Here is a 25671-nt window from a genome sequence, read left to right as displayed (position 1 = left end):
CAGGAGTGTGTCTTAGTTCTTTGCCTTCTCCTAAAAATAAAATGTTCATCTTCTCATCATGCCTTGCCTGCCCCACCTTTTGCTTGCACATCCACATCACCTGTTGCCCTTCTCAGGTAGTGCCAGGTATCAAGTAAATGCGTATTGTACCAGGTTTCTTTCTTTCTTTCTTTTTGGCAATGCAGTTTCTACCTTTTTGTCGTATCTGAGTCTCTAACACTCCATTTGTCTTGCAAATGGCAAATCTGCTCTCAGAAAAATTCAGATGAATTTCTCATTGCACAGATGTCTCTTCCATGGGTCCAGCTGTCAGACCCTTGCCTGTCTAAGAGAGGGATCTTGCTCTTACCTCGGTTACTTAACTCAGTGTAGACCTTCTCTAGCAAGTGCAGGGAAAGTCTTCATAAGACATAGGTATACTTTGAAGACTCAAATTATGAAATGGATGCAAAAGTGACCCAAATTCAGATCACTACAGTATCCCAGAATGCTGGTATTTTCTGAAAAGACACCCTTTAGACATATCTAGGCTTTAAAACAGGCTTCTTATACTCATTTTAATGGAACTTTTTATTGGACTATAGTCTTCTGTGCAAAATTAGTTGTCACTCCTCAAACATTTCCTGCTCTGCACCTGCCTCCTTACAGCTGCCCAAGTCTCAGCAGCAGCTCTGCTGCTGTAGGTTTCCTGGTAAATCCCCTCCTCAAAATCCTCAGTTTGAACCAATCACCGATTCTAATGGCCAAAAGTGGAAGGGTTTTCTTTAAGATTAGAAGATTTTAAAATTAATTTTAAAGAAATGGGAGACATTTAATTTGCTTTTTCTGATTGTAGCCCTTAGGATACAGGCCTTCAGGCTCTAGTGGCAGTCATGTATCCTAGAAATGACTTTGTAACCAAAGCTAGACTTATAATGTAATCATATGATTCAATTCAATTCAATATGATTCAATGGTTTGGAGAAAAATATTGAGAGATTTACCATAAGTTAATGGAAGGAAGGTTTTGCAATCTCCAAGACAGGCAGATGAAGAATACAGGTAATCACCAAGTTAAGATTAGAGCTCTTTAGGCAAAATGTGAACACCACAGAGACTTTGTCATGGGTGTACCACAAAACACTAGCAGCTAAGCAGTCCTCATCAGCAGCTTATTTTTTCACATTAATGTAACTGATAGAGAATTAATTAGCACTTCCAAGATAGGAAGGTGCTGGTTTAATGTGCCAGCAGATTAAAGGATCTCATTTAGCCATTAAAAACCCCAATACCATAATGTGAGCAGTACCCAGGGAAAATATTTAACCTGGCAGTATCGTTTCCAGGAATGGGCTATGCCCATAAATTCTGAGATCCTCAGAGCTCCTGCTGAAGCTGCAGACTGATGGAGCTGCTGTTGGACACTCACAGAAACACAAGGATCATTTATCTTCCCAAAAATGTGTAACTGTGAACTTCAGGAAATGGTTTAGCTCTTTCTTCACTGAACTTTTGTGACCTACCATATGAGGGAAAGCAGGCCAGATATTGCCACTTTTTGCTTTTTTTTTTTTTTTTCTGTCTCCATAAAACCTACCAGTCACTTCATCCTGTACTGCACTAGGCAGTTTTCAGATAAAAATTATTATGGTCTTCTCCCACTCTGGGCAAATTAAAATGAAGAAGATGAGACAGTTATTTCAGTCAGCTTCAACAAGCTTCAATAGAAAGAAAACACTCTCTTTGCCTAAGTTTTTAGAATTTCCCCTGATCTGTTCAAAAAGCAAAAAAATCCCTTGTTTTACTTAATCAACTTGTTAAAAGAGAAAGAAAAGGCCTTCCTCAAGGGTAGAATAGCTGGTAGGAAGGGTGTTTGTTTGGGGTGAGGAGAGAGAGAAGGAAAGGGTAGGTAAATGGTCTCCTCCTGGAGCTGTGAATACACACAATCACTTCTGTTTCTCAGACAACTGCTTCCAAAAACAGGCAGCAAATGTAAATTAGAAACCCTATGGAGGCACATTGGTAGCGATCCTGCAGGGGTGTAATTTCAGCTTTTATAGGGAAGACACTCTGCAAGCAAATCCCAAGTACCCATCTTGGGTACAGACCCAAGAACAGACCAAGGGCATGATTTAATTTTCTTGGGGAGACTGGGCTGGCTTCTGATGTGGTTAACTTCTATAAGCAAGCAGATGTTAAACAGCACTTTTCAAAGCTGTTGCTTGCAGTTTGTTATTGGTTCAGTTTCTAGATCACTTTTCAAGTCAAGGCAAGAGATTATTTATACCAATCATTTGCTTTTACTACTTTTAGCATTAACAGGGAGATAAAAGCGAATGGATACCTAAATATCCAGAGGCAACTTCTATAAACAAGCCATGCACAAACTGGGAGCTTGTAAGAAGAAAACCCACACTGCAGTTGAAGAAGATAGTCAAACATAATAGTAAAGATTCCAGAGAATGCCTCAGCACGTTTTCACCATCTTCACTGGTTTTCTGTCAGCAATGAGTATTTTCAAACTGGATTTGAATCTAAAGGCTCTTGAAGAAGCAAAGCTATTTCCTTATGTTCCATCTCTCAGCTCTGCTAAGAATGACATATGTACTTTTTACAGCAAGTAGTTCCCCTGCTCACTGACGTACAAGGGTTTAAGAATTGAATCCATGTCAATTACAAGGTAAGTTTTCCAGGGACTCCAGAGGCAGTACTTTGATCATGGCACAACTGAACTCAAACAAATTGCTCCAGAAAAGTCAATATTCCTCGAAAATTCCAGGGTAGTCCAAGTATCTCTAGCCCAAGCCCAAAGAGCTCCCTGAGGAAATGGAGACAGGTGTGCATGCCAAGGGGGGTTCTCTGTTTCTCTAGATACCATGCAACACCTGTCTTTCCACACATGCCTGAAGAGCTCATCTATTTTGCAATGCTTAAGCCAGTGGGATAACAGAGGTGGCAGCCCATTTCCCAAAAAACCCCAGAACCCAGCAGATCCACATTTGAGAACAGACCAATACTCAGATGAGATTGGACTGCAAAAGCTTCTCATGCATGGAAAAAGGTAAAGAGGATTGTAGGGAGCTGCAGGGGATTATTATTGCTTCATAATAAACGCTCTAACATTCTGAATTCATCTGGTTTATGATATAGGAAAAGCATTTCTAGTGTATTTTCATGAATTTTGCAGAGTTTTACAAATGTCTGTGAAAACCAGACAAAGACAGATGGTCAGAACATTGAAAAATATGCTAGACTTGCAGCAAATCGTGTGTTATAGTCATAGCTAATACTTGAACTGCTACTTGACAGTGATACGTGGATTTATGTTTATAAGTACTGTATAAATTCAAAATGCTTCTGCTTTGAGAAGAAATTTTTACTTTTAATATTGCAGGATATTCCTTGGGCAGGAGAGGGAAATTATTTTTGTAGGAGGAAAATACAACACTGGGATGAAAGTGAGAATAAAGTCAAAGAGAAACCCTAGTACAACTCACTGTAGTCAATTTGCTCAGACAAAGCAGACCATGGACCAAGATGAAACTTAAGACTGAAGGGTGTTTAAAATGGCAAAAATACTGAACTTAACTAAAATCAGTTCTGATTTTAGTTCTAAAAACAGTAACAAATGTGGAATGAAGTAACTCCTAAATTACTCTCATTTGAAAGGCAAAAGTACTGCAATCTCTGCTTCAGCCTACATGCCTTGGAGGGATGGGAAAGCCATCAGAGAGTTCCAGAATGAAATAATGTCTCAGCTTGGCACAGTGGCAGCTGCATTACCAGCTTCCACAAGGTTTGGTCATCCAGTTTAAAATGAACTACAGATCTTCAGCCTATCTGTGTTTTTCCCCCACATAACACAAATGTAAAAATTAAACATTCAACAGTTCAAGTTAGTATTTTTAAAAGAAAAATGGCACAAAAGTTTTAGAACTTTAATTTTTTTAAATACCAAGATTTGTCAGATTTGAACAACAAATAACTCCCAAAACAAACAGAAAATCCCCACCTCGATACTAAATGGAAAAGAAAATATCTTGCATGGCCCAGAATAAGGAGAAACATCTGAAACAAAGTCCTGAGTGGCATGGAAGCCTTAAAAAGGTTTTAGGTTAAAATTATTCTTTTTGAATCAAGTCTGCAGCAATGATATTTAGAGAAGTGTTGTTCAACTGTTCGAAACTTATAAAGATGTATTAACTGGTGGGAGTTTGATGGATAGAAATATTTAATATAATACATATATCAAAGCTCATCCAGTTCTGCTGAGTTCTCTAATTGGTTTCCAGGGGACTTGGATTAAGCCCCAGTTTGGTAATAAAAAGATTGTGCAAAAGAATAACTGAAATTAAAAGTCTCCAAATCTGCTAGGGATATTCCATGAAGGATAAATATACTTAATCAGCAAGGCAAGCCAAATATTATCCTTTTTACCATTGGCTATTTGTACTTGTAGAATTTTTTTCCCTTAACTCACCTTCAGAGCTGCCATCCTCCCCTTCCAAGATCATTAATGGCAGCCAAGAGCTTCACTGCTTTGCCCTCTCCTTTCCCATCTGAAGTCAGTGTCTGTCTTACAGCTGACTTCAAGAGCACCAACTACCAGCCTTTTTGAGTTTCTTTGGAAGATGAAAGAATGGAAAGAACTATACACAGCAGATGCTAATCACATTCTTTAATCCCCACATCCTGGCAATGTTATTGACCCAGTACTCCTTATAACATGTATGTTTTCACAAGAATTGTCCCTTCACTCACCTTGATGATTCTATCATCTCCTCTCACAACCATATCACTTAGGAGAGACTATTCTAATTTAATAGTCTTTAACAGATTGAATCTAATGTACAGAGAGTCTAAAGAATTCTCCAGGTCTTATAAGTCTGTGGCAGCAACAGTTAACTGATTCTACATTTGCCAGCTACTTCCCAAGCTGCTGTGCTGCTCATCCTTCCCCACACTTACTTTCAACAGAATACATACAAACACAAGCAAAGGAGAAGACATTTGTGGCAGCTAAGTAGGAAGGCTGAAGAAGAAAGCAGAAACAGGCTAAAGACAAAAGTAAGTGGAGATCTAAAGGCCTGAATACAGTTTTTAGTGCTTACAAAGAGCCACATGAGGCAGCGATGCTTTTCATGTAAAAGTACAAATATATTACCTTATTATATAAGGTCATTTTTTTTCCCAAAAGTTATTTGACCATAGCTGTAATTTTGATGGCAGTAAATTTCCACATCCAGATGTGCTGAGGAGATGTTTCTTCCTTGAGTGGTTTAATTATCCTCCAGGCAAGTGTTCACAATAACCTTGCATGGCTGAGCTGAACCCAGCCAGTGGCACAGTATGGTTGACATAGCACTGCTGCAGGGAAGCAGTGTCACCAGCAGTGACAGTCACTATGGGTCCAGAAGGGAGGAATCTGGGAGAAACAAGGACAAGGAGACAGAAATAAATGCAAAGGGAACTAGAAAATGCACAGCAGTAGCATAAGTCAGAAGAACTATATATCTCCTGTAAAATAAAAGTTTCAAGTCTCTGATGTAACTGGAAAATATCTGCATGAGTGGAAAAGCTGGAAGAATGGCATATGGCAAAGGGAGCAAGTTACTGTGTGGGCTTGTCAAGGTACCTACACATACAGCAGACATTTTAGCATCATTGAATTGGAAAAATGCAGGGATCAGGGCAGAGTAAAGGGTGAGGTGTGTCCTTCCTTCCCATGAAAGAGATCCCCTACCCACTGTGCCCTACAGAAATGAGTCACACATTGTCCCTGCTTCAAGCCTGCCCCATGACATGGCCAGATCCATCCTCATCACTCCAAACAGCAGTTTACCATGGGGATGCTGTCAATCAACCTGAGCCAAAGAATCCCCTGCCTATGACACATCAGGATGAATCACACCACACTAATCTGTTCCCAGAAACCAACAAATCCTGGAATAATAAATCAAGAAAATTTCCAAGTCTCAGAACTAATTCTGACATTTCCTGGGACTTGTGAAGGTTACCAGCAAAATTTCAAGATTGCTTTTGTATTTTCTTGGCAATTAATTTTCCTTATTTTGCTTTTAAAAATCTAGACAATTTAACATTTAAAAGGGATGCCCACTGAGAAAACTGTCATATGTACCAAAAGATTAAGCAACCAACCTACACTTTCCCAAAAAAGAGAATAATATGCCTGTGGTTAATAATGCAGGTACCTACTGCTTTTGCAACAGCTTCATTTCTGGCCAAAACTGTCCCCACCTGACAAAACACCTCTATCATGGAGGAGAAAGAACTTGGTATGAAATCTTGAGGGGTACTCCAGCTTTCTATGGAGCCTGAAAGCCACAATGAGAGAGGTACCTGCATGTCCTCTTTTACCCATGGAGTAAGATTGTGAAACCAACATAAAATTGAAGAGAGTTTGCAATGAATGTCTGCCACCACAGTGCTATGATTAACAGCAACAACAAAAAAAACCTACATACAATAGCTTTCCTTCACAGACTTCCTTGAATTACCTGTCTGCTCTTCATAGGTGAAAAATCTTCATAGGTGTCACCTCTCTTCTAAGAAGAGACACAAGGAAAGGAATGTAATGGATGTAATTTCTGTCTCTTGTCCCAGTAGCACTACTTACACATTATTAAGAACACCTCAGCTAAGGATTTTCTAGGAATATTTCTGATCTAACTGCAGGTATCAACACATTTTAAAAGATTCCTATTTGCCTGCTAATTATAGCTACAATCTTCCACATGAGCTGCACCAGAACCCATCAGGAACAGCAGTTTTTGCCCTCAACAGTAGCAATCACTGTAGTTCAGCAGCTGTAATTATGCACAGTTGGTTGAAAGAGCTTTACAACTAAACAGCTACAATACCTGAAGGAATTAATTCAGTTACTGCTCATTATTAACAGTGATCTACAAAATGAATGATGATTTAACTATCATTTGTCACAGCTACTAAGAGCAATCCACAGGACAAATGACAAAATCTTAGTTCTCAGGAATGAGTGAATACCTATCCTTTTCCCAGCTATTTACATTACTTCAGTAGGACTCCTTAAAGAGATTATGAATATGTGTGTGTCACTTTACCCAGCTGCCATCTCTATTTCTTCCCCAAGCAGATCTGAATTTCTACTCTGCTTCCATACACATTTGCTTATTTCTGCATTTCCTGTCTTTTCAGCTTTCTTCCCTCTATCCTCAACACCTGCAGAAACCACCATATTCCTGTACAGCATCAGTTCTATCTACTGTCCTTGCTTCCAAAAGGAGCATGCAATTATTCCTGATCCTGAAGGCTTGGACTCACAGGACAGACTCTTTGGATAAGGAAACACCATTTACCCTCTGATGCTCACAAGTAATGGTGGTGGTTAAGGCAATGCAGTGTCAGAGCAGCTCAAGGCCCACAGAACCCCTCAGCACAGCCAGCCAATGCCAGGTTCTCACCACTGTGAATCGAGTCACAAATCTGACAGGAACTAACAAACTACAGGCACCCTGGTAGTTTTCTGACATTCAAGTGGAAGTCATCTTTCATAAATCTCACTGGTTTCAGCTGTCTATACACAGAGAAGAGCACCTGTTTCATATTATTTTCAGTCCTAACCACTGGTCTCTTGCATCGATCAGCATCACCTCCAATGTTTTCAATGCAGCCTTGCTGTGGAGTTCTGCAGCAGCTGAAGGATGTGAGACACTCCTGAGCCAGCTGCCAGAAGTTCACGCTTCAGAGCAGCTCCCAGAGCTGGATTTCAGCGCTCGCTGGAGACTGAATGCAGATTGGAACAATCTCGGCTGCCTGGAAAATGACAAAAGACATGTCCCCACTCACTGCACATTCACTGCTCCATCACTTTCCAGGAGCAACTCACAACATGCTTTTAGAAATGACCACAGCCTTTACTAAAGTACTGCTTTTGGTTTGCTTTCTTTTAAAGCCAGATAGACACAAGATACGCATGTGAAAATTCTACTAATTAATAAAAAGCATATATGGATTCTGCTTTCTCCTCAAGAAAATACAGTCCCTTTATCTCCTTCCTCATGTACATCAGTTTAACAGCTAGCTTTTCCTCTCATAGTTACATTTCAGTCCTGATATTGCAAAAACTCCCATTTTTAATAGAGAAAAATAAAGAAGCTACCCAATAACTCTTCTGTCAAAATAAAATGCTGCTCTCTAGTGGAAAATGACAATGCGATCTAATTCCATGAGAAGGAATGTTATAAAATTTTCATTTTATCAGTTAGAAGAAAGTTCGATTCATTTTCACAAGCACTGAAACACAAAAGTAGCAGGGCTGGTTTGTTTTCTGAGTCTTTCAGACTGGCCTGTGAGATTCTGGTACTCATTCTTCAAGATAAACTTGCTAGGCATTTGTATCACTAGCATAATCACATCCAAATAACCTGTCAAGTTAAAATTAACATATCTTGTAATTTTCATTTTTTTAGTCCCTTTCAGTTTTTCTGTTCTTAGACAATACAGTAATATGCCAATTTTTCTTATTTTCTTTTTTTTCCCCCCAACATATTTAATTATCAACAGACTTTCCTAGGTCTGAATACAAAGCTTAGCCAACCACTCCAAAGACATTAGTTACCTGCACAGAATAATTTAGGCAAATACTATGAAAATCTGTGTCCTGTTTGCTATGGGTTTCTAAAGACATTCCTGTCTACAAGCACAGTGATACAAAATTGAGGAATTCCTGTTGCAGTGGTTCCTTCAACTTCTATTGAAACAGTGACAAATGGTCAGACATCAAGGAATATTTGTCCTGAAATAGCCAAATTTTATCCTACTTGTAGTTTATTTATAAAACACAGCATTTATATGCTTTCCTTTTCTTTAAGCATAGATAAGCAAATAAGGGAATATCTCCTCTGTACTAAATTTCTTCAAGTTATGGACCAAAGCAGGACAATTCTGGATTTACTTCCAACTTTCCATAGTTGTAACAGGAAACCTATAGAGCATGTGCAGCTGTTTTCTTCTCTCTCTGCAGATAAGAGACCTGTGTGAAGTAGTTTCCCAATAAAGACACCATGAAAGTACTTCATTTAATGAGAAGCTTAAATTTGTTTTAAAATGATGGAAAAAATGAAGATGAGAAAGCAGGATATGGATATTCAAAATATATCTTGATATATGATGGATATATCTTGAGAATTTACACTCCACTAATTTCAATTAGCACATTATTTAGAAAATAGGGGAAAATGTGAAAAATCGTACTTACTTAAAAAAATTAAACCCAAACTAAAGCTAAAAATTTTAATAAAAATGAAAATTTTAATATTCCAAAGTTCCCTTTCTTGACTGGTAAAACTGACACTAAAAAAAACTGATTACAAGTGAAATCCAACAGCTAATTTGTTTACTGACTGTACAGAGAGCTCAAACAATAATTACGAATTCAGAGTGCTCTTGTAAACAATCTATTTTTGGTTGAAACACTCATGAGGCTCAGAGCATGCTCTGAGGACAAGACACAGTGACTTCACACATGATAGATTTTATTTACTTATTCATTTAGGTTGCAAATACCTGAGATTTAAGCTTAATAATCCTCTACTGTCTTACTAAGCAAATAAAAGAAATGGATGTTAGCTCATCCATAATTATGCACCATATAATACACCCATAAATAAAGACAAGGTTCACACACTCTTTGCCTCTTTTTATTGTCATATTTAAGACAATGATAAAAGATGTAATTTTATTCTTAATTTTAGAACATACAAGAGACTGAACCCACCATTTAAATAGCTCATTTTTCTATATTTACAAAAAAACAAAACCAACCAAAAAACCCTCCCAAACCAGCCAAACAATAAAACCCAAACCAAAACCAACCAACCAAAAAAAGGAAAAAAGAAAGATGTGGTTATTTGTTCCAATACAAACTCCACCCATTTAGACCTTGAGAAGAATCTTTATTCACAAAAATGTCAAGCACTGTCAGTAGAATTTCCCATGATAAAGCAAGTACTTACCACAGGAAAGGTTTATGGACCTTCTCTCTATGAAGTCCCTACCCTATTAAATTTACATCTTATAAAGGAAATAGACAAATGAGTAAGTGGCAATCTCACTGAGATCACAAAAGAAAACTTTAATTTATTCTGAAATTTCCATTGCTAAAACAGAGATAGCAAAATATATGTAGCTTTTAGAGCAGATAATAAATGCACTACATTCTCCATCTTCACCCTGCCAAAATCTAGGCAGATGTAGATTTTAGCATCACACTGAAAATACAAAATAGTTTGAGAATAGCTATGTTGAATTTCGTATCAGATCTTGTCTGCATGGAGGATGAATTAAAAAACAGACACAGTGGTACCTTAAGATTTAAACCAATAGATTTACAGTCTCTGAATGTAGCCTTACACTTTTGGTGGGCATAAAGACAAAAGGCAGCACAAACTTGTTCATTTTCAAATGCTAGGATACTCAGCAGCCTGGTTTTACTTCATGAGGGCATAACTTCAGATTCTCTCTACTTCATTTCTCTCCAGCCTTGACCCATGTCATGGCACACTGAGTATCCAAACACTGGTGACTAAACATTAAAGTACTTTCCCTCCATGGCACCACAATAAATTTAAACACACTAAACTGAAATTATTTGAGATCTATATTCATTCTGAAAACTGCTTTAGTGGACTAAAGCAGAAGATGCTTCCAAGTTATTTCACGGCAATGCATAAAAACAGCATCCCCTTCAATTTCTACTTTACATAATAAATTCAAAGTAGGTTGCTCAGATGATCCTGCTCAATTAGGAAACCTTCCCAAACCTAAGACTGCTCTAAGTTACTGATTCCAGCAGTTAGACAGTTGCTGTCATATGAAAAGCTATCTATAATTGCCAATATTCTAACAACAGTCTTCTCATAATTTAGTAGCAACCACAATGTATTTCTTGTAGATATGGTCCCAAAACAGAATCCTGGAGAGGAAAATAATTAACTGGATAACTTGGGATAAATAAAAACCAATTAAAAGTACCAAAAGCAAAGAGCAAATATTTCAAACACTTTGAACAGCACTCCTGAACTCATGAATTAATCACAGACTTAGTTCCAGCTTTCTGAAGTTCCTGTTCTCAACAGCTGTAGACTGACCTTTGCAGCTCCTGTTGAAAGGACATTTCCAAAAGCACTCTGGGCGAACTCACAGAATTCTCTTGAAATTTTCTTTTTGTTTTTAATCAAATCTGAATACACGTGTAATAAATACCGAGTTAATAACAGCTTGCACCCATTAACAGTAACAGAAAAAGCTAACACTATCACATAAAAAAGAAAATGTTATCAGGTGAAATCTACTTTAAATTTGTTTCCACTCTCTGGTGCACTCTCTCCTTTCAGGGTCTGTACTAACCACAGGTGGTGAACAATTGGGCAATTCTTTTGATATTATTTCACTTACCAATTCACTTCTATTGAGACACATAGAACCAATAATACATAATAATTTGTTTAATTTATATTATGTTTGCTTACTATTTCTTGGTTTGCTATCTTGTTTTACATCCAAGTTCTATGTAACAATGGGTATATGAAATTCATTATGATCAAATATCAGAGGCCGCCTGGGAGGGGTTGATTCCTTGTCTGCTTTGTGTAAGAGTTTAAAGAGTCCTGTTCCAATATTCATTGGAATTCCCATGATGATGCACTCAGAAACACCTAGGAAAAAACCAAACCAACACAATGATCATTTGAACAGTAAGGATTTACAAAATGACTTTAACTTGCCCGATCTGTTTTGTGTTGCCTACAAAATGCTGAACTTCACATGTAAGTACCAAGGCCTCTTCACTGGACAAAATTAAATGTTATGGCCATCAGATCAGTATATTACTTTAACAGTGTAAAATTCTACAGGAAAAACTCAACCTAACCTAAGCATCTTCTCCAGTAATGAAAGCCCTTCAGAAGGTTTGTTTTTAGAGAAGACACATTCCACGCCTATAGCAGAAGATAAGAGGCAAATTTACTTCATGTTCATTCTCTGACTCAGTGCTAAGGCTTCAGTCAAGTCTGGCAGGGTTCCCTTGAAACCTCCCCAAGTTCCCAGTGAGAAAGGCACAGAACTACTTGAGCTATACTGCTCCTGGCATTTTCACCTCTCAAAAAGTGCTTGTTTTGAAGTGAAAGATTGAGTCTGTCGCAATGACTTTTGATGGTTGTAACATTTTCACTGCAATGTGCTGATACATTTATATTCCAGATCTACCAATGTGCACTTTTCCAAAGAATGTTCCACACTCAAATCAAGCTCTCAGATACCAGTGTTTCTCTCTCAGCATGCTGTTATGATCTAAATGACATTTTTGCCCATTCTCAGGAGTGTAACTAGATTGTCCTTCACAAAAATGTTTAAGAAGGCAACAACAAATAGCTGTACCTTTGAATGCACAAGGGACAAAATAAATTTGCTTAAAATTCTGACTTGATTCACAACTTGAATGTAAATTAATGAAGATTCAGAAAATACTGTGCAAAAAGCACTGTTTGAAACAGGCTAATCAAAACTACCTAGACATACGCACAAACTAGTTAACTTTAACATAACACATGCATATTTCTATATTTCATTAGCACTCAGAATCTCCCAATGAAAGTCCAGCTCCAGGAAGGTAGGCAATGCACAAACAGATCTTGAAAAGGGCGAAATCTGCTTTACTTCTTTTCTCCATTTAACCTATTAGACTGACTTTTAAACAATTCAGTCCCAAAATGTATGTAGTTTAAAGGAGAAGAAAATCTGAAACGAATGGGGGCAAAAGCATTTAAAAAACCCAAAATTATTTCAATTCCAAATATTAGAGCACATGGCAAAAACGCAAAATAAAGAGACAAACAGAATGCCAGAAATCATTTACTGAGTTTCCTATTTGCTGTCTGTATGTAGACATGCATACACTTGTGCATATGTAGCCATGTATTTTCAAAATACCAGATTCTTTCATGAACTCACTAAGATGATTCAGTGGCTCTAAAGTACTTAAAACTCAGGAACAGAAACATTTAAAAAGAAATTTCTGACAACAGCTATCTTGTCTGCTGTTAACGAACTGAATACTGATAAACAAGACTTCTAATTAAAAAACAAAGACCCACAGTTTCATCTATTTAGATTAGATCTAAATGAAGAAGTGAAGAACTTGGCCTCTCTGTTTATTTCTAGGTAGAAGTGCCTAAGCAATCAGGTAAGAGCATCATCTTCAGCTAGGCTGAGATGAACCTGTTTTGCTACTTCTTAGCAGGAATGAAAATGAAACCTAAATACCAAGTGAGGTACTAGATTTATTCAACAACTCTAGGTGTTGAAGATACACAAACATTCACAGTTGAAAAAACAAAACCATTGATAGTGGGACAAATTTCCCAGTATTTCACTGAGATCTAGAGTGAGAAGTAAAACCAAATTACTCAAAGTCTGCTTTAAGAAACATCCAACAAATATCCAACTGACTGCAAAATCTCAGTCAGAGATTAGAAGTAGAGAAACATCCAACAAACTTCTAGGACTTCTGGGATGAATTAGCCTCAGACCTGAAGTTTTTGACATACCAGTTGAACAGGAAGCTTAACAAAGATAAACCTCCAATGCTTTGAAGAGGTTTTACAGATGCTGGGTAAGGAACACAAACTGGAACAGACTTTGCAATACCTACCACAAACAGAATCCTTCTGTCCAAAGTAGGCAGCATCAAAGAGATGGTCTGCAGTCTTTTCAAAAGAAGCCAGCATCAACACACTTTCCTTCATTTTTGCCAGTCCAAACCTGGTAATGCCCAGCACTTCACCCTTGATTGATGGAAAAACCCAAAGAGTAAGCTCGAGTAAATAAATATCCTATCTACGATATAGTATTGTCATAATACACTGATTCACAGTTGAACATTCTGAAGGTTAATAGTTTGGTTGTAATCAATATTTACATAAAACAAAAGTCATTCTTTATATACAACATAAGCTGCTGAAAATAGTTAATAGATCTTGAATATTGAATAGACACTGAGTATTGAAAAAATTGAAGAGTAGCCATGAGAAAAACCCCCACAATTATAAACTGGCTGCTGAGCTACCAATTTCAGCAAGGTCTGAGAGCACGATGCTGAATCTACTGCCTATTATCTACAGAAAAATCTGACCTCAGCTGCCAGGAGATTACAGAAGACACTAAATCTTCACTTTTTCACTCTCCAAAAAAAAGTTGACTTGTTTGTGCCTATGTTTGTTAGAAATATTCTGATTATACCAGATTGCACATAGAAGCCTAAGTCAGAAGTACAGGCAAAAGCATGCATGGTAGGAACCCACCAAGTTTAAAACATGGCACTCTGATGCCCTTTTCTACTGCTGTGCTGCAGCTTCACAAGGTCAGCCCTGGGGACTGCTGCAGCTCAGAACAACAAAGCTCTGCAGTTTTGGAACAAATCAGAACTCCATCCATTTAACCCAAATTAAACCCTTGCGCTCTGGCAGGCAAATTGCAAAATCTGCCTTCACTAAGTGTACTCAACTCTAAAAACCGTATTGAATGTGAAGGAAAGAAAATCAATCAGTAAAGAGCAGATATGATTTTGTAATAGCACGTTGTGTAAGACTGTTCATGTCAGCTGATGCTATGTGTGATGTCTGTATCCTTTGCCTCTCACATACGGTGCAGCTGTTACAAACCACTCCCCATGGGGTTTTCTGCACAGCAAGCCTTGAACTGCATGCATGGCTACCCAAAGAGTTGTTTTTCACACCATCATTCTTAGGAGTCCTATTTTCAATAGGACATTATCATTCTCTACTCATTATATCAACTTGTTTTCAGTCAAAATAGATTTCCCATCCCCCAAAGAACTAAGTAATTAAGCATTTTGTGTAAAATACAAATAGCAGTATTAGGCCAGTATAACTTTGAATTCTTTAAGCCCAGAATGAATTTCCATCTCCTGAGCTCACCCACCCTTCTCACACATGATAAAATTAATTTGCATTAACAGGCCAATGTAACATTTAGAAAAAACATAGTACAGACCTTGTAAGTCATTAGATCAGACAGTAACATAACATGTCTCCTGTCAATGCTCATGCCATGGTTCACCATTGTATATTGAATCTCATTGATAATGGTCGTCCGAGCAGCTTCAATTCCCAGAGTTTTCTCTACCTACACAAGAGATTGTTATGTGATTGTTGCATGTCACATGAATGAAGAACCAAGTGCCTGGAGCAAATATATTCCTGGAATAAATACCATCTGATAGCACATTGATATTCCATTTCTACAACTACTCTTTTAAACTTCCCCATTTGAAAAATATTTATAGAAACAGCTTCTTTGAAGTGAACAGTGCTGCCAGTGAATTACTCTCTTGTGTTAATGCATTCTGACACGTATTAGTGAAATCAGGCTTCATTCCGTATCAGCTGCTGCATCTGAGCACAAACGCTTGTAATAAAGATGCTATGGGGAAAACCCCACAGCACCCATTTAGACATTACCTCATAAGTGTTGTTAGAGGATGTTTTTGTTCCTTTCACTCCATGAGTAGCCATAACAGCTCGTAGATTATCACCTTCAACCAGAAGTTTGTATTTTTCCTTTCCACTTTGTTCATCAACATGAATGACAGCTCTGGAAACCTCTGGTATGCCTTGCACTACAACCTTCACAAAACAGAAAAACCCTTAATAACTTTGATGTACACAGTACCACAGTATTAAAGGGTAACACTTACCAGCATTCAAACCTATTGAGAAGGTCTAGCATATGGAGTAAAGGCTCACTCAAAACCATAGATGAATAAGATTTCTTGCTCTTAAATATACTACTGCAACACTGACACTGACATGGTACTATAAACCTTACTCACTATCTATACTTTATATTTTACATCAGATATTCCCATAGTCGAGTTTGGGTGTCTGAATGGTGGCAGACCTATACAAATAAAAGGGCAAGCTGCTAACAATAAAGGTTCACTTATCTCTGTTTTTAAAATCCAGAATAGACAGTCCCCTCACAGAAAGCTGAAAAAAATGCCAGATACTGTCATGTTGTTCAATTCTAGATGCAGCTGGAAGCAGATGTAACTATTTCATACAACTGCTGCACTTGGAATGTTTCAGTAAATGTTGTAAGGGAAATATCAAAGCTTCCACTTTATTTACAAATATTAGTAAAGGATGGCTTAGTTTCAACAGCACAGCAGCACCGCCACAATCTAAGAATTACTGACCCAGCCTGTCTTCACTGTCAATACTGACAAGAATTATTTCATTTTGCCACCACGGAACAAATTATTACTACTGATTACCTCCCACAAAATCATGAGACAGCCTTTGCTTTTACCTTTGGTAGTTCTTCCTTGAGGGACTGCAATACATAATACATGGAACTTTTGCTATTTTCACGAGGGGTCACACATACAACTGCTTCTCCATGGACAGCAACATCCCCAGGCTTCACTCTGAGTTTAGAGATGCAAATCGAGTAGCGCACAGTCTCTGCATTCACCTGAGGCAAAAAGCAACCAGCAAACGTCAGGGTTATCACAGCAGATGTCAACGTGCTCAAATATATGGAGCAATCCTTCAACAGATTATAAAAAGTAAAACTGTAGGAAAAAAATCCCCACATATTCTCTTTTAAATTAGTTTTATAAATTGCATGAAATAGTATCCTATGCTGAGGATACCAGCCTATACATTAACCAATGGACAGAAACGGCATCCCTGTGTTTAGCAAGACACAAATAAAGGGGAAATTATCCACTTGGCAAGGAAAAGAAACAGGTACCCTTCAAGACGTAAAGCAGCCACACAACATCCATCATTCACTTCCTCTTTTATAGCTTCCCCTGGTGTGATTAGTGACACAGGATTAAGAGACCCTTTGTAATGCATCCAAGGTATAATCTGTGTAAAAACTGAACAACTCACCTCTAATCTCAGTAGCCTAATGCGCTCTAAAGACAGCTTCACTAGGATGAAACAGTCATCTGGAAGAAACACTTCCTCAATATATTCAGAAATCTTTAAGAGACAAGGACAAAACAGTTAGCATGCAAAAATGCCCCATGGCAATTGGGTAATGCTTACATTTCAAGCATTAGCAATAATACAATTTTCTTACCTCTCCTAACAAAGTTTTCTCAATTCTTCCTTTAACCAGACGTGCAAAATCAGGATCATCATCTGTGTCCAACTGTGCTGTTATAATAGGGGTGCTACAAGAATAAACACACACACACACAAAAACCCAGCTAGGAAATTGCTCAGCTAGAGTACAGATGGCAACTTGAATTACAGCCTGCCTTATGGAATTTATCTCTCATCTAGAGCAGTATTTAGTAAGATAAAGAGACCTTCAGCTTCCTCAGGTGTATTTCAGAAAAATGACTGTTCAGGTACTTGAGGCTGGTAAAATCAAGCCAACACAGAAGTACTAATGACTGTTTTCATGGCATATTTTATTCTAACATCATTTAAGCATGGCTTCATGCATACCTAGAAATACGTATGCTTCAAGTACTGCTGAGCACCAGAGCACTTCACAGTGGATGTGACATCTAAGGAAATATTATACTTAATAAATAACTTTCTTTTATTTGATTTTCTCTCTGGGCTTAAGTATCACAGTTGGGCAGAAATCAGATTTTTCTTGTTTGAGTATTTGCATTGAATGATGTCTAGTGTATTGCTGAGCACAGGGAAATGCTATCATGTATTGCAAATTTATCCATCAGGTTTCACTTGGCCAAAGAAAAAAAAACCCAAACAAATCAAAACAATGTTAGTACCTAATAGCCTTTGATGCATTAATGATTTCTTTGATTCTTGGCACACCCAAAGTAATGTTCATTGAAGCAACACCAGCAAAATGGAAAGTCTTCAGAGTCATCTGTGTGCCAGGCTCACCAATACTCTGTGCACAAAGAGCTCCTACTGCAGAACCAGGCTCCATCTGTGCCCTGATAAAAAAATATAGAAAGAGATATGGAACTGAATAAGGTATACGATCCTAAGCAAACAACAGAAACTATTCTGGTAGATATATGAGAAATTTCTTAATATAACATTTTAGTAAACAAACAAAAGAGAGGTTGAAAGGTCACCCATATTTTAAGACTGATCTCATGCAAAGCAAGAAGATGCCCTGTCATATAAGCATTCCACAGATGCAGTATAACTTCCATGATAGATTACAAAATGCTTGTCCTCTTCCTTCTAAGCATGAAGCACTAGATCCAGGATTCTCCCTTCAGGGAAATCCCATATGCTAACATTTACTTATTACAGTAAAAATGGTAATTCATGTCTAAAAACACTTAAATGTAAACAAGTACTTCTAATAAGGGAAAGCAAAGAACTGGTAATTGCTTTAAAATAGTTAGGAACTTAACATATACATGAATTTTCTAGAAGAATAAACCTTTAGGAAAGAATTGATGCAGGTAGGCCACAAAGGAGAGATCACCCATGGCAGCATGTGAACGTCCAAATAAATTAAAATAAGAAATTAAAATAATCTAAGTAATTGAAACAAATCTCAATGTATAAAGAGATTAGAACAGCCACACTAACATTATCTTGGTAGAAACCAAGAAAAACAAACAAAAAGATCCTATGAGTGCATAACAGATCAAAGAACATTTTAGAACAAAGTGTGATATAACTCCTCAGACTGTGTAGCTCAAGAAGAGCTACCAAGATTCCTATGAATTTGAAACTTATCTATTTAGACTTTGTTCTGCATGGACTTAGTGAAGGGTTTCAAAAACCTCCTGCAAGAGGGGGAGGAAGGAAACATGTCTGGCAGTGGGTGTAAGAATGTGAAGTGTTTAAACAATATCCTCCCTTACTCTGACTCCTACCACTTTTGGCTTTTACCAAAATCTGCTGTCAAAACACAGTCTGTGTATGTAAGTAATGAACAACTAGAGGCTAAAACTGTGCTTGTTGGTATGATTACTATTACTTCAGAAGGAAAGTGCTTAAATACAAGCAGATAGCTTTGCACGTTCAAGAAATATAAACATAAAGCATTTTTTTACAATGTAAAACGATACCGAAGTCTGTTAATGAAAGGATCTGATTTTTACTCAAGACAAATGTAAAAAACCTCCCCTGTCAGACCACTAGAACTTTTGGAGAAGACTCAACTCTGCCTTAACAAGCCCACCTGTAGACAGTGATGCCTTTTTTTTTTTTTTGCATCCTACCTTTGTCTTGCAAAGTTTATGTCATTGGAGCTAATTGTTTCTAATTCTTTGTACTGCATTCACAACAGAATCAACATTCATACAGTAAAAATAGCATTACCAACAAAACAGCAGCACTGAGAACACAGCAGGGTAAACACTCACCTCATGTATTTGTCTCTACAAGTCTCTAGAAACTTCTCTAGTTGTGTTGGAGTAATCCGATCCAACTGATATAAAACTCTTGGCTGAAAAGAGAATGGAATAGTTGGAAAAGCAACAGCTTATGAAGATTGAAAAGAATTACACCATTACCCCACTGAAACTATTTACCTCTGTTGTGCCATTGTCATTAATTCCATACTTGTCCCTAGTTTTTTTTATCTTCTCAGAAACACCTTTGATGAATTTTTTAATTTCCTGAAATCACATTAAAACCACAGTAAGAAAAGACATGGTCTTCATATTGAAGTCTTCAACAATAAGTTTTTAACTTAAAGCTCCAGATATTTACAATAAATTAATAATGCACAATATGAAAAGAGAACATCAAAATTTAGACAAACACATACATTAGAGTTTAGCAAACCAGATCCACTTTTGTGTAGCCACAAATCAGTAGTACATGAGGACTGTGGTTCATGCTGAATAAAAGCATCCTTCCTGAGCACACACTGAATAGTGAAGATACCTGACTTGGGTTGATCCTTCTTTCCTACCCACCACTTACTGAAACTGATTTAAAAACTCAAAAAACTCCCAACACAAAATTCTTAGTTTTTGGCGATACTGACACAAATACATTCTCACTCATTTTTCAGTATTCAAAGCAGTCAAAATGGAAAGACTGTGGCAAGAAAGAAAGTATATGATGTTTATCTGCAAGATAAATTTCAGAGATTTGAGATGCATTTTATTTGTGAGAAAAAGTCTCAAAACTATTATATACATGTCAGTCTTTACCTAATGTAATCCAAATAACTTCTCTATGGTGTGGAAAGGTCTTGTAGATAATTGCATTTAACACATCATAGTACATAGACCTTTCACTCTCTTACCAGGCTTACCCAAAAGAAGTTCTAATAGTCTTTACTGGAACATAAACTGAAACAACACTGTTAGAAAGATATCCAACATCTATTCTATAAAAGCTCATTTGTTCACTACACTTTGGATATAGACATACACGCTAGCAGTCATGAAACATGAAATCTGTGATTAAACTCTTCCACAAACGTGGCCTTGGTGCAAGTTATTACCATAATACAAGGTTATCAAAACAAAAATACAAACAAAAAGCGAGAGGAAATCCTTCTTATCTATTTCAACCATTATTTAGGAAAGCCTCCATAGAGAAACAAATACTTCGATTTTTTAGAGTCCTTTTAAACCCTTTCCGGCCCCTTAGTCCTACCTGCCAAACAGTGATGGTTACACAGTATCACCTCTTCTGCACTGGGTCCTGGACTCCTTGTAACCACCACAGTCAGCTTGCTTACAAAACTTACAAAATTGACTAAGTATGTGAGAGACTGCCTTTTCTTCTTCTTTTCACAGCTGAGTTCATAGAATCATTATGAAAACACTTCTATTACATTCTAACAGAATTCTCACTCTCAAAATAACATCATTCTTACTGGCATTCAATGTATTTCCAGAGAGTAGGTTATTTTCTGTGAATACCAGAACCAAGTTCAAAAGAAAGAACGGACAATAGCAGTGCTGCTGGAACAGATGCTTCAAAGTTGTTTCCCCACTCGGATGACTGGATGCATTCTTATGTTTTTGCCCCTCTTTTTTGCCCTGCAGTAAGTAGCATTATTACAAATAATATATTTGGACATTTTAAAGGCTTTTGACCCCAAAATACTTGCAAAAAATTGATAATGTCATTTACTTCCTAAAATAATGTTTAGGCAATAATATGGTATTAGAGAAGTTAATCTTTTCACTATAGGTGTATAAAAAAGGAACGTTGCAGGACTTGCAGAAGACTTTTACTCTTTGGCAGTGCCAGAGTTCCAAAGTACTTAAAAGAATTCAAACAACTCCAACACAATAAACCAATTATTATATACAATTCTGAATAAGGTGCTCAAATTATGTTATTTCCATACACCAGAGTCAGAAAAGGTGGAAGATAATTCTCTGAAGACTTATTTTTCGTTGTCAAATTTTTATTCATGCAGAAGTAGTAAAAGAGGAAATTACTTATTCTGCTCAGCTTTCAGGTATCTGAAAGCAGGTATTGGCAGTTTATCCAAACTATGAATTAATTTTTGCTACAAATGGAATGAAAATGTAGCTCACTCTTTGCTGAGCCTCTCTCTCTGGATTTTTAATTGTTAGTGCAACACTGTACTCTATGAGCACAGCTATGTAACTCACAGAGTGGACTCATAAAACTGATTTTTTTCACAGCTTCTAAATCCAAGAAGTCTTAGTCTGGAGCAGATTAAGAAAAAGGCACCAAACAGCTCAGTAAGATGTGGCTCAACACGGGCCTTGTCAGCTCCTACAGAACTGCTGTTCAGCCAAAAGGGCAGCCCAGGGTGCAGACCACGCTGTCCCAGGGTTTGCATCAGGTGTCCCAGCAGCCAGGTCAGTGAGATCATGTACACACCAGCAGCACTGCTTGCATTGCAATCCTTGCAGAGAAGAAGCCACTGGAATGCACAGTGGCACAGACAATGCCACGATATTCAGCCAAAATCTGCTCCAGTTCAGGCAGACCCAGCAGGCCAACTCTGTATATGGCAGCACTGACTGGCTGTGTGCTGAGCTTTTCCTGTGTCTGCACCACATTCCCAGCACTCCTATTCCATCATCTCAAAAACAGCACAGAAAAATGATTGACTATTTTTAAATTCTGAGGGTTTTTAAGAATTTCCCCAATTCCAATCAGGAAAAAAAAAATTCCCTTCACCTGTACCTTAGTATGCTCAAATATGTTAAAACATTAACATAATTAACTGTGCCAGCCAGCAATCTGCTTTCTCATCAGCTGAATTCCCTCCAGCAAGGGCAGAGTGCAGAAGAAAGAATGCTGCCTGCTTGGACAAGGCTATTTAGACATCCTGAGTTCTGGACTGGAGTGGATAAGCCCATTATAGGAACCTCCTGCTAAAATAACAGCACTAGAAAGCATCTCTGTTCTGGAAAGGAAAAGTGGAGGAAGGGAAAGAAAAACACCAGAAAAAGATGCTCATTCCTAGAGACTGAAAGAATGACTTTTAGAAAGAAGTGTCAAGTACTGAAAGAAAGCTTCCTCAAAATCCTTCAGTCTAGCAACGGGTATTAATTAACATGTCACAGTTTTCACATTAAGAAAGTTAAATAATCGTAATGAACACCTATGTCATAATTTAACAAGCAGTAATGTATATATGCTAATCAATTACATCAGCACTATACACACATCTTTAGCTAAAAAGCACTAACATTAATGCTCACACAGTGCACACACATGCTAAGATTACCTCATTATATTTTTCATAACCTGTCTCAGTTAATGTCTTCAAGGATGGACAGAAAAAAAGGAAAGAAGAAAAAGTGACTATCTAAAACTTAATAATCTTAAGCTAATTATCACTAAGGTTATATAGCCATATCTGTGCTTCTGAAATTACTAACTATTTAAACTTTCATGATACGATTTAAAAGATGTATACTTCAAATAACAGCTTATCCCCAAACTCTGATATTAAATTATTTGGTTTCTTTTCCTTCAGACTTGCATTTAAGATTTACAATATATTTCAAATACGGATGTAACTATTTTTTCAACTCAACTCTATCATAGGAAGTGCAATTCAGGTTCACCTTGTGCTCCAAAACATTCTGATCTATTAAAGAGAAGGCCTTCAAGCACAGGTCATTAAATTCATCTTGTTCTCATCAATGCCAGTAATCAGAAAGTTCATTAAGGTAACAGCTTTATATGGAGGTAAGGTTAATTCTACAGGCAGGTTAATTCTACAATTTTGATCAGTGATTGTCAAGGAAGTCTTGAGAGTGGCTGCTCTCATAAATATTGAAATTGCCCAGTGCTCTTTCAAACAAATTGAATTTTACAATTCAGTGTGCAAGCAGTCATGTGAAGCTTCACTCACCCTTAAAAGCCATGTAAGTAGTCTCCAGACAGGCTAAAGTCCTGTCCTTAATTCATAAGGAAAGGTTAATCACAGTGTGATAAGGAAGTGAGATAATTACCTGCAGAAAACTGTCTTGGCAGCAAAGAAATTCATTCTTCTTCATGATAGACTCAGATGTTAACACCAATTCATTTTTACTAAGGGCTGGTTCACTTCGGCATGGATAGACAGCCTTCACAGGAAAAAAACACAACTTCACACACAGCACATGCACCAAAACTCCATTGCCGAGACACAGAACACAGATATGTAAAACTGAGTAGCAGCATCTTTATTTCTGGTTGTGTCCTTTTGTAGTTTGTTTAATGGGGCTTGGTTTTGGTTGGTTTTGGTTTACTATACTGTATTAGACTATGGTAAAAAGAAGGACCACATCCACTGCTACTTATTTCTGCAATCTGAAGGTATACACCCAGACATTTCTAGTTCTACCCATTTATTACACTCATATTACAGAAATCTAAAACAGTTATTTCAGCAAAAGGCTTTTCTCCGAGGGAAAGGAGTCATGACACACCAACCAACCAGAAAACCAAAACTGAACAATACAAGTCTTCAAACATCACAATATTATTGAACCTGCCAGTTCAACTCAAGGAGCATCCACGTCTTGATTTAACAGAATTAATCTGTGCAATGTACCAAACTAGTACCCAAACAAGCCAGTAGTAATTTATCTAGTGAGTTAGACTCACTAGATAATTAGACCCTAAAATTATATTCAAGAGCAGAAAGAAATTTTACTTTTCACAGCTTATACAGAGTTTGGTCTCTGTACACAAATTACTCTTTTCCACTGGAAATAAAAATCTATTACTCTTAGAATACACATGCTGAAACACTGATCAGGACCCTTCAAAAAAGGCAAATTGAAAAGAAATATTTCCATAGAAGCAATCTTCCCCATCATTTACTACTTTCTTCTCCATGCTTAGCAGTATTTTCACACTTACAAAAAGATTTCAACAGTATTTACCCTGATATTGTCTAGAACTCGCTTGAATTCCAGTGGTTCATCCTTCCCTTCCATAGCTGCAGGATCCAAGCCATCTCCTCCATAAATAAACTGTATAATGTCACCAGTAGAACTTCTGACTGTTAAATCATACTGTGAGCAAAGATCTTCAAGGGATTTTACCAGACGTCTCTGAAAAGGAAAAAAAAGTACAAGGAAAGTAAAATGCATCTTTTTAAAAATAGCTCTTGATTTGCAATACAAGAGGTATAGAAACTGGACTCAGGAAATAAATTTGACACAGTGATGAGCAGGCATGAAAACCTATTTAAAATCATGTATTACCCCTCAGGCTATACTGCACATTACACAGAACATAAAAATCAACAAAATTTCACGCAACACCACAATATTCCATATTTAGAATTCCACTGTACAAAAAACCTAATGACCTAATGGTAAGCTGCAAAAACCTATTGTAGTTCGAGGGATTTATTTGGGCTTGGGTTTTTTTTTTTTTGACATAACACTCATATTCTTCCAAGCAGATTTATTTCTCAAGGGATACAATACTTTTTGTATATGAAAGCAGAACCACTCAATGCACTAAGAAAAACCAAAGAGGCCACTTGCCAAAGCCATTTTTCTATCTGGGTTATCTGCTTCTCCTACATTAACTCCTTATATTGGGAAATCCCTTAATTACCATATTCCTTCCCAAAGAGAAAGCATGCTACAAAACACTTTTTTTTTAGGTTAAAACCATTTTTACTTGAAAGATGGACTTCATTGTTCCATTAAAACAAATTACATCACCTAAACGAGACTATAAATTGGTGGTTTTTTCTCACTAGTGAGAGAAAGGTAAGACAAAATAAATGTTAAGATTTAAAAAAAAAAAAAAATTCAAAATCCAGGTGCTACAATTCATTGATATAGGAAGAAAGCTGAAGAGGAAAAATATTTTGCTGGTTGCTTATTCTATACATATCTGTAAATACTTGCACACATTCCAAGATTATTCCATTAGTTTTGGAGACAAATGGTCTAATTGGTCACCCACCAAAAGGTAGGGTTTTTCCTGTACTTTGTTACTTGTATATCTTGGAATGTGTTCCCAGCCCCAAATTATCGTGGCTTTTCTACTGTCTGTTACACTGGGAAGAGGGCTATAAGTTAAATACAACTTAAATGATGGAACAGAAATCTTACGACTGCACATAACAGCAAGAAGCTTTGTTGGAGGGACATTTATTTACAGCCAAAGACACCAAAATCTTACAGAATCAGTCTAAGTCTATATGGCCAAGGTGCCTCTTTACCTAGAGAGAACAGACACTGAAAGG

The 25671-nt window shown here is 37.2% G+C and overlaps 1 protein-coding gene and 1 long non-coding RNA gene across 3 annotated transcripts in view; both read right to left on the bottom strand.

The window, feature by feature from the left end:
• Positions 1 to 3903: 3903 nt before the first annotated feature.
• On the bottom strand, positions 3904 to 9092 carry LOC148223005 (uncharacterized). The gene is made up of 2 exons (XR_015805131.1): positions 6498 to 9092; positions 3904 to 5404 (listed from the first exon to the last, which is right to left on the bottom strand). It is a non-coding gene; the product is annotated as an uncharacterized LOC148223005 (long non-coding RNA).
• Positions 9093 to 9655: 563 nt separating this feature from the next.
• The window catches only part of POLR3A (RNA polymerase III subunit A), a 32465-nt gene continuing 16449 nt past the window's right edge, over positions 9656 to 25671 (bottom strand). Inside the window, exons 20-32 of one of the 2 annotated variants that reach the window (XM_088168906.1) lie at positions 24347 to 24517; positions 23429 to 23542; positions 22696 to 22731; positions 19550 to 19636; positions 19382 to 19464; positions 17816 to 17986; positions 17149 to 17242; positions 16956 to 17048; positions 16366 to 16530; positions 15516 to 15680; positions 15049 to 15180; positions 13688 to 13820; positions 9656 to 11693 (exon numbers count right to left, since the gene is read on the bottom strand). In XM_088168906.1, coding sequence (XP_088025032.1) covers positions 11545 to 11693; positions 13688 to 13820; positions 15049 to 15180; positions 15516 to 15680; positions 16366 to 16530; positions 16956 to 17048; positions 17149 to 17242; positions 17816 to 17986; positions 19382 to 19464; positions 19550 to 19636; positions 22696 to 22731; positions 23429 to 23542; positions 24347 to 24517 — 1593 coding nt within the window. In that variant the 3' untranslated portion in view covers positions 9656 to 11544. The remainder of the gene's footprint in view (positions 11694 to 13687; positions 13821 to 15048; positions 15181 to 15515; positions 15681 to 16365; positions 16531 to 16955; positions 17049 to 17148; positions 17243 to 17815; positions 17987 to 19381; positions 19465 to 19549; positions 19637 to 22695; positions 22732 to 23428; positions 23543 to 24346; positions 24518 to 25671) is intronic. The other variant, XM_014886690.2, reaches the window with a different exon arrangement.

Source organism: Sturnus vulgaris, chromosome 8, assembly GCF_052056855.1.
Source record: "Sturnus vulgaris isolate bStuVul1 chromosome 8, bStuVul1.hap1, whole genome shotgun sequence".
Classification (NCBI taxonomy): domain Eukaryota; kingdom Metazoa; phylum Chordata; class Aves; order Passeriformes; family Sturnidae; genus Sturnus; species Sturnus vulgaris.
Note: the sequence above shows the minus strand (reverse complement) of the source record. Positions and strands in the feature narration are given on the sequence as shown.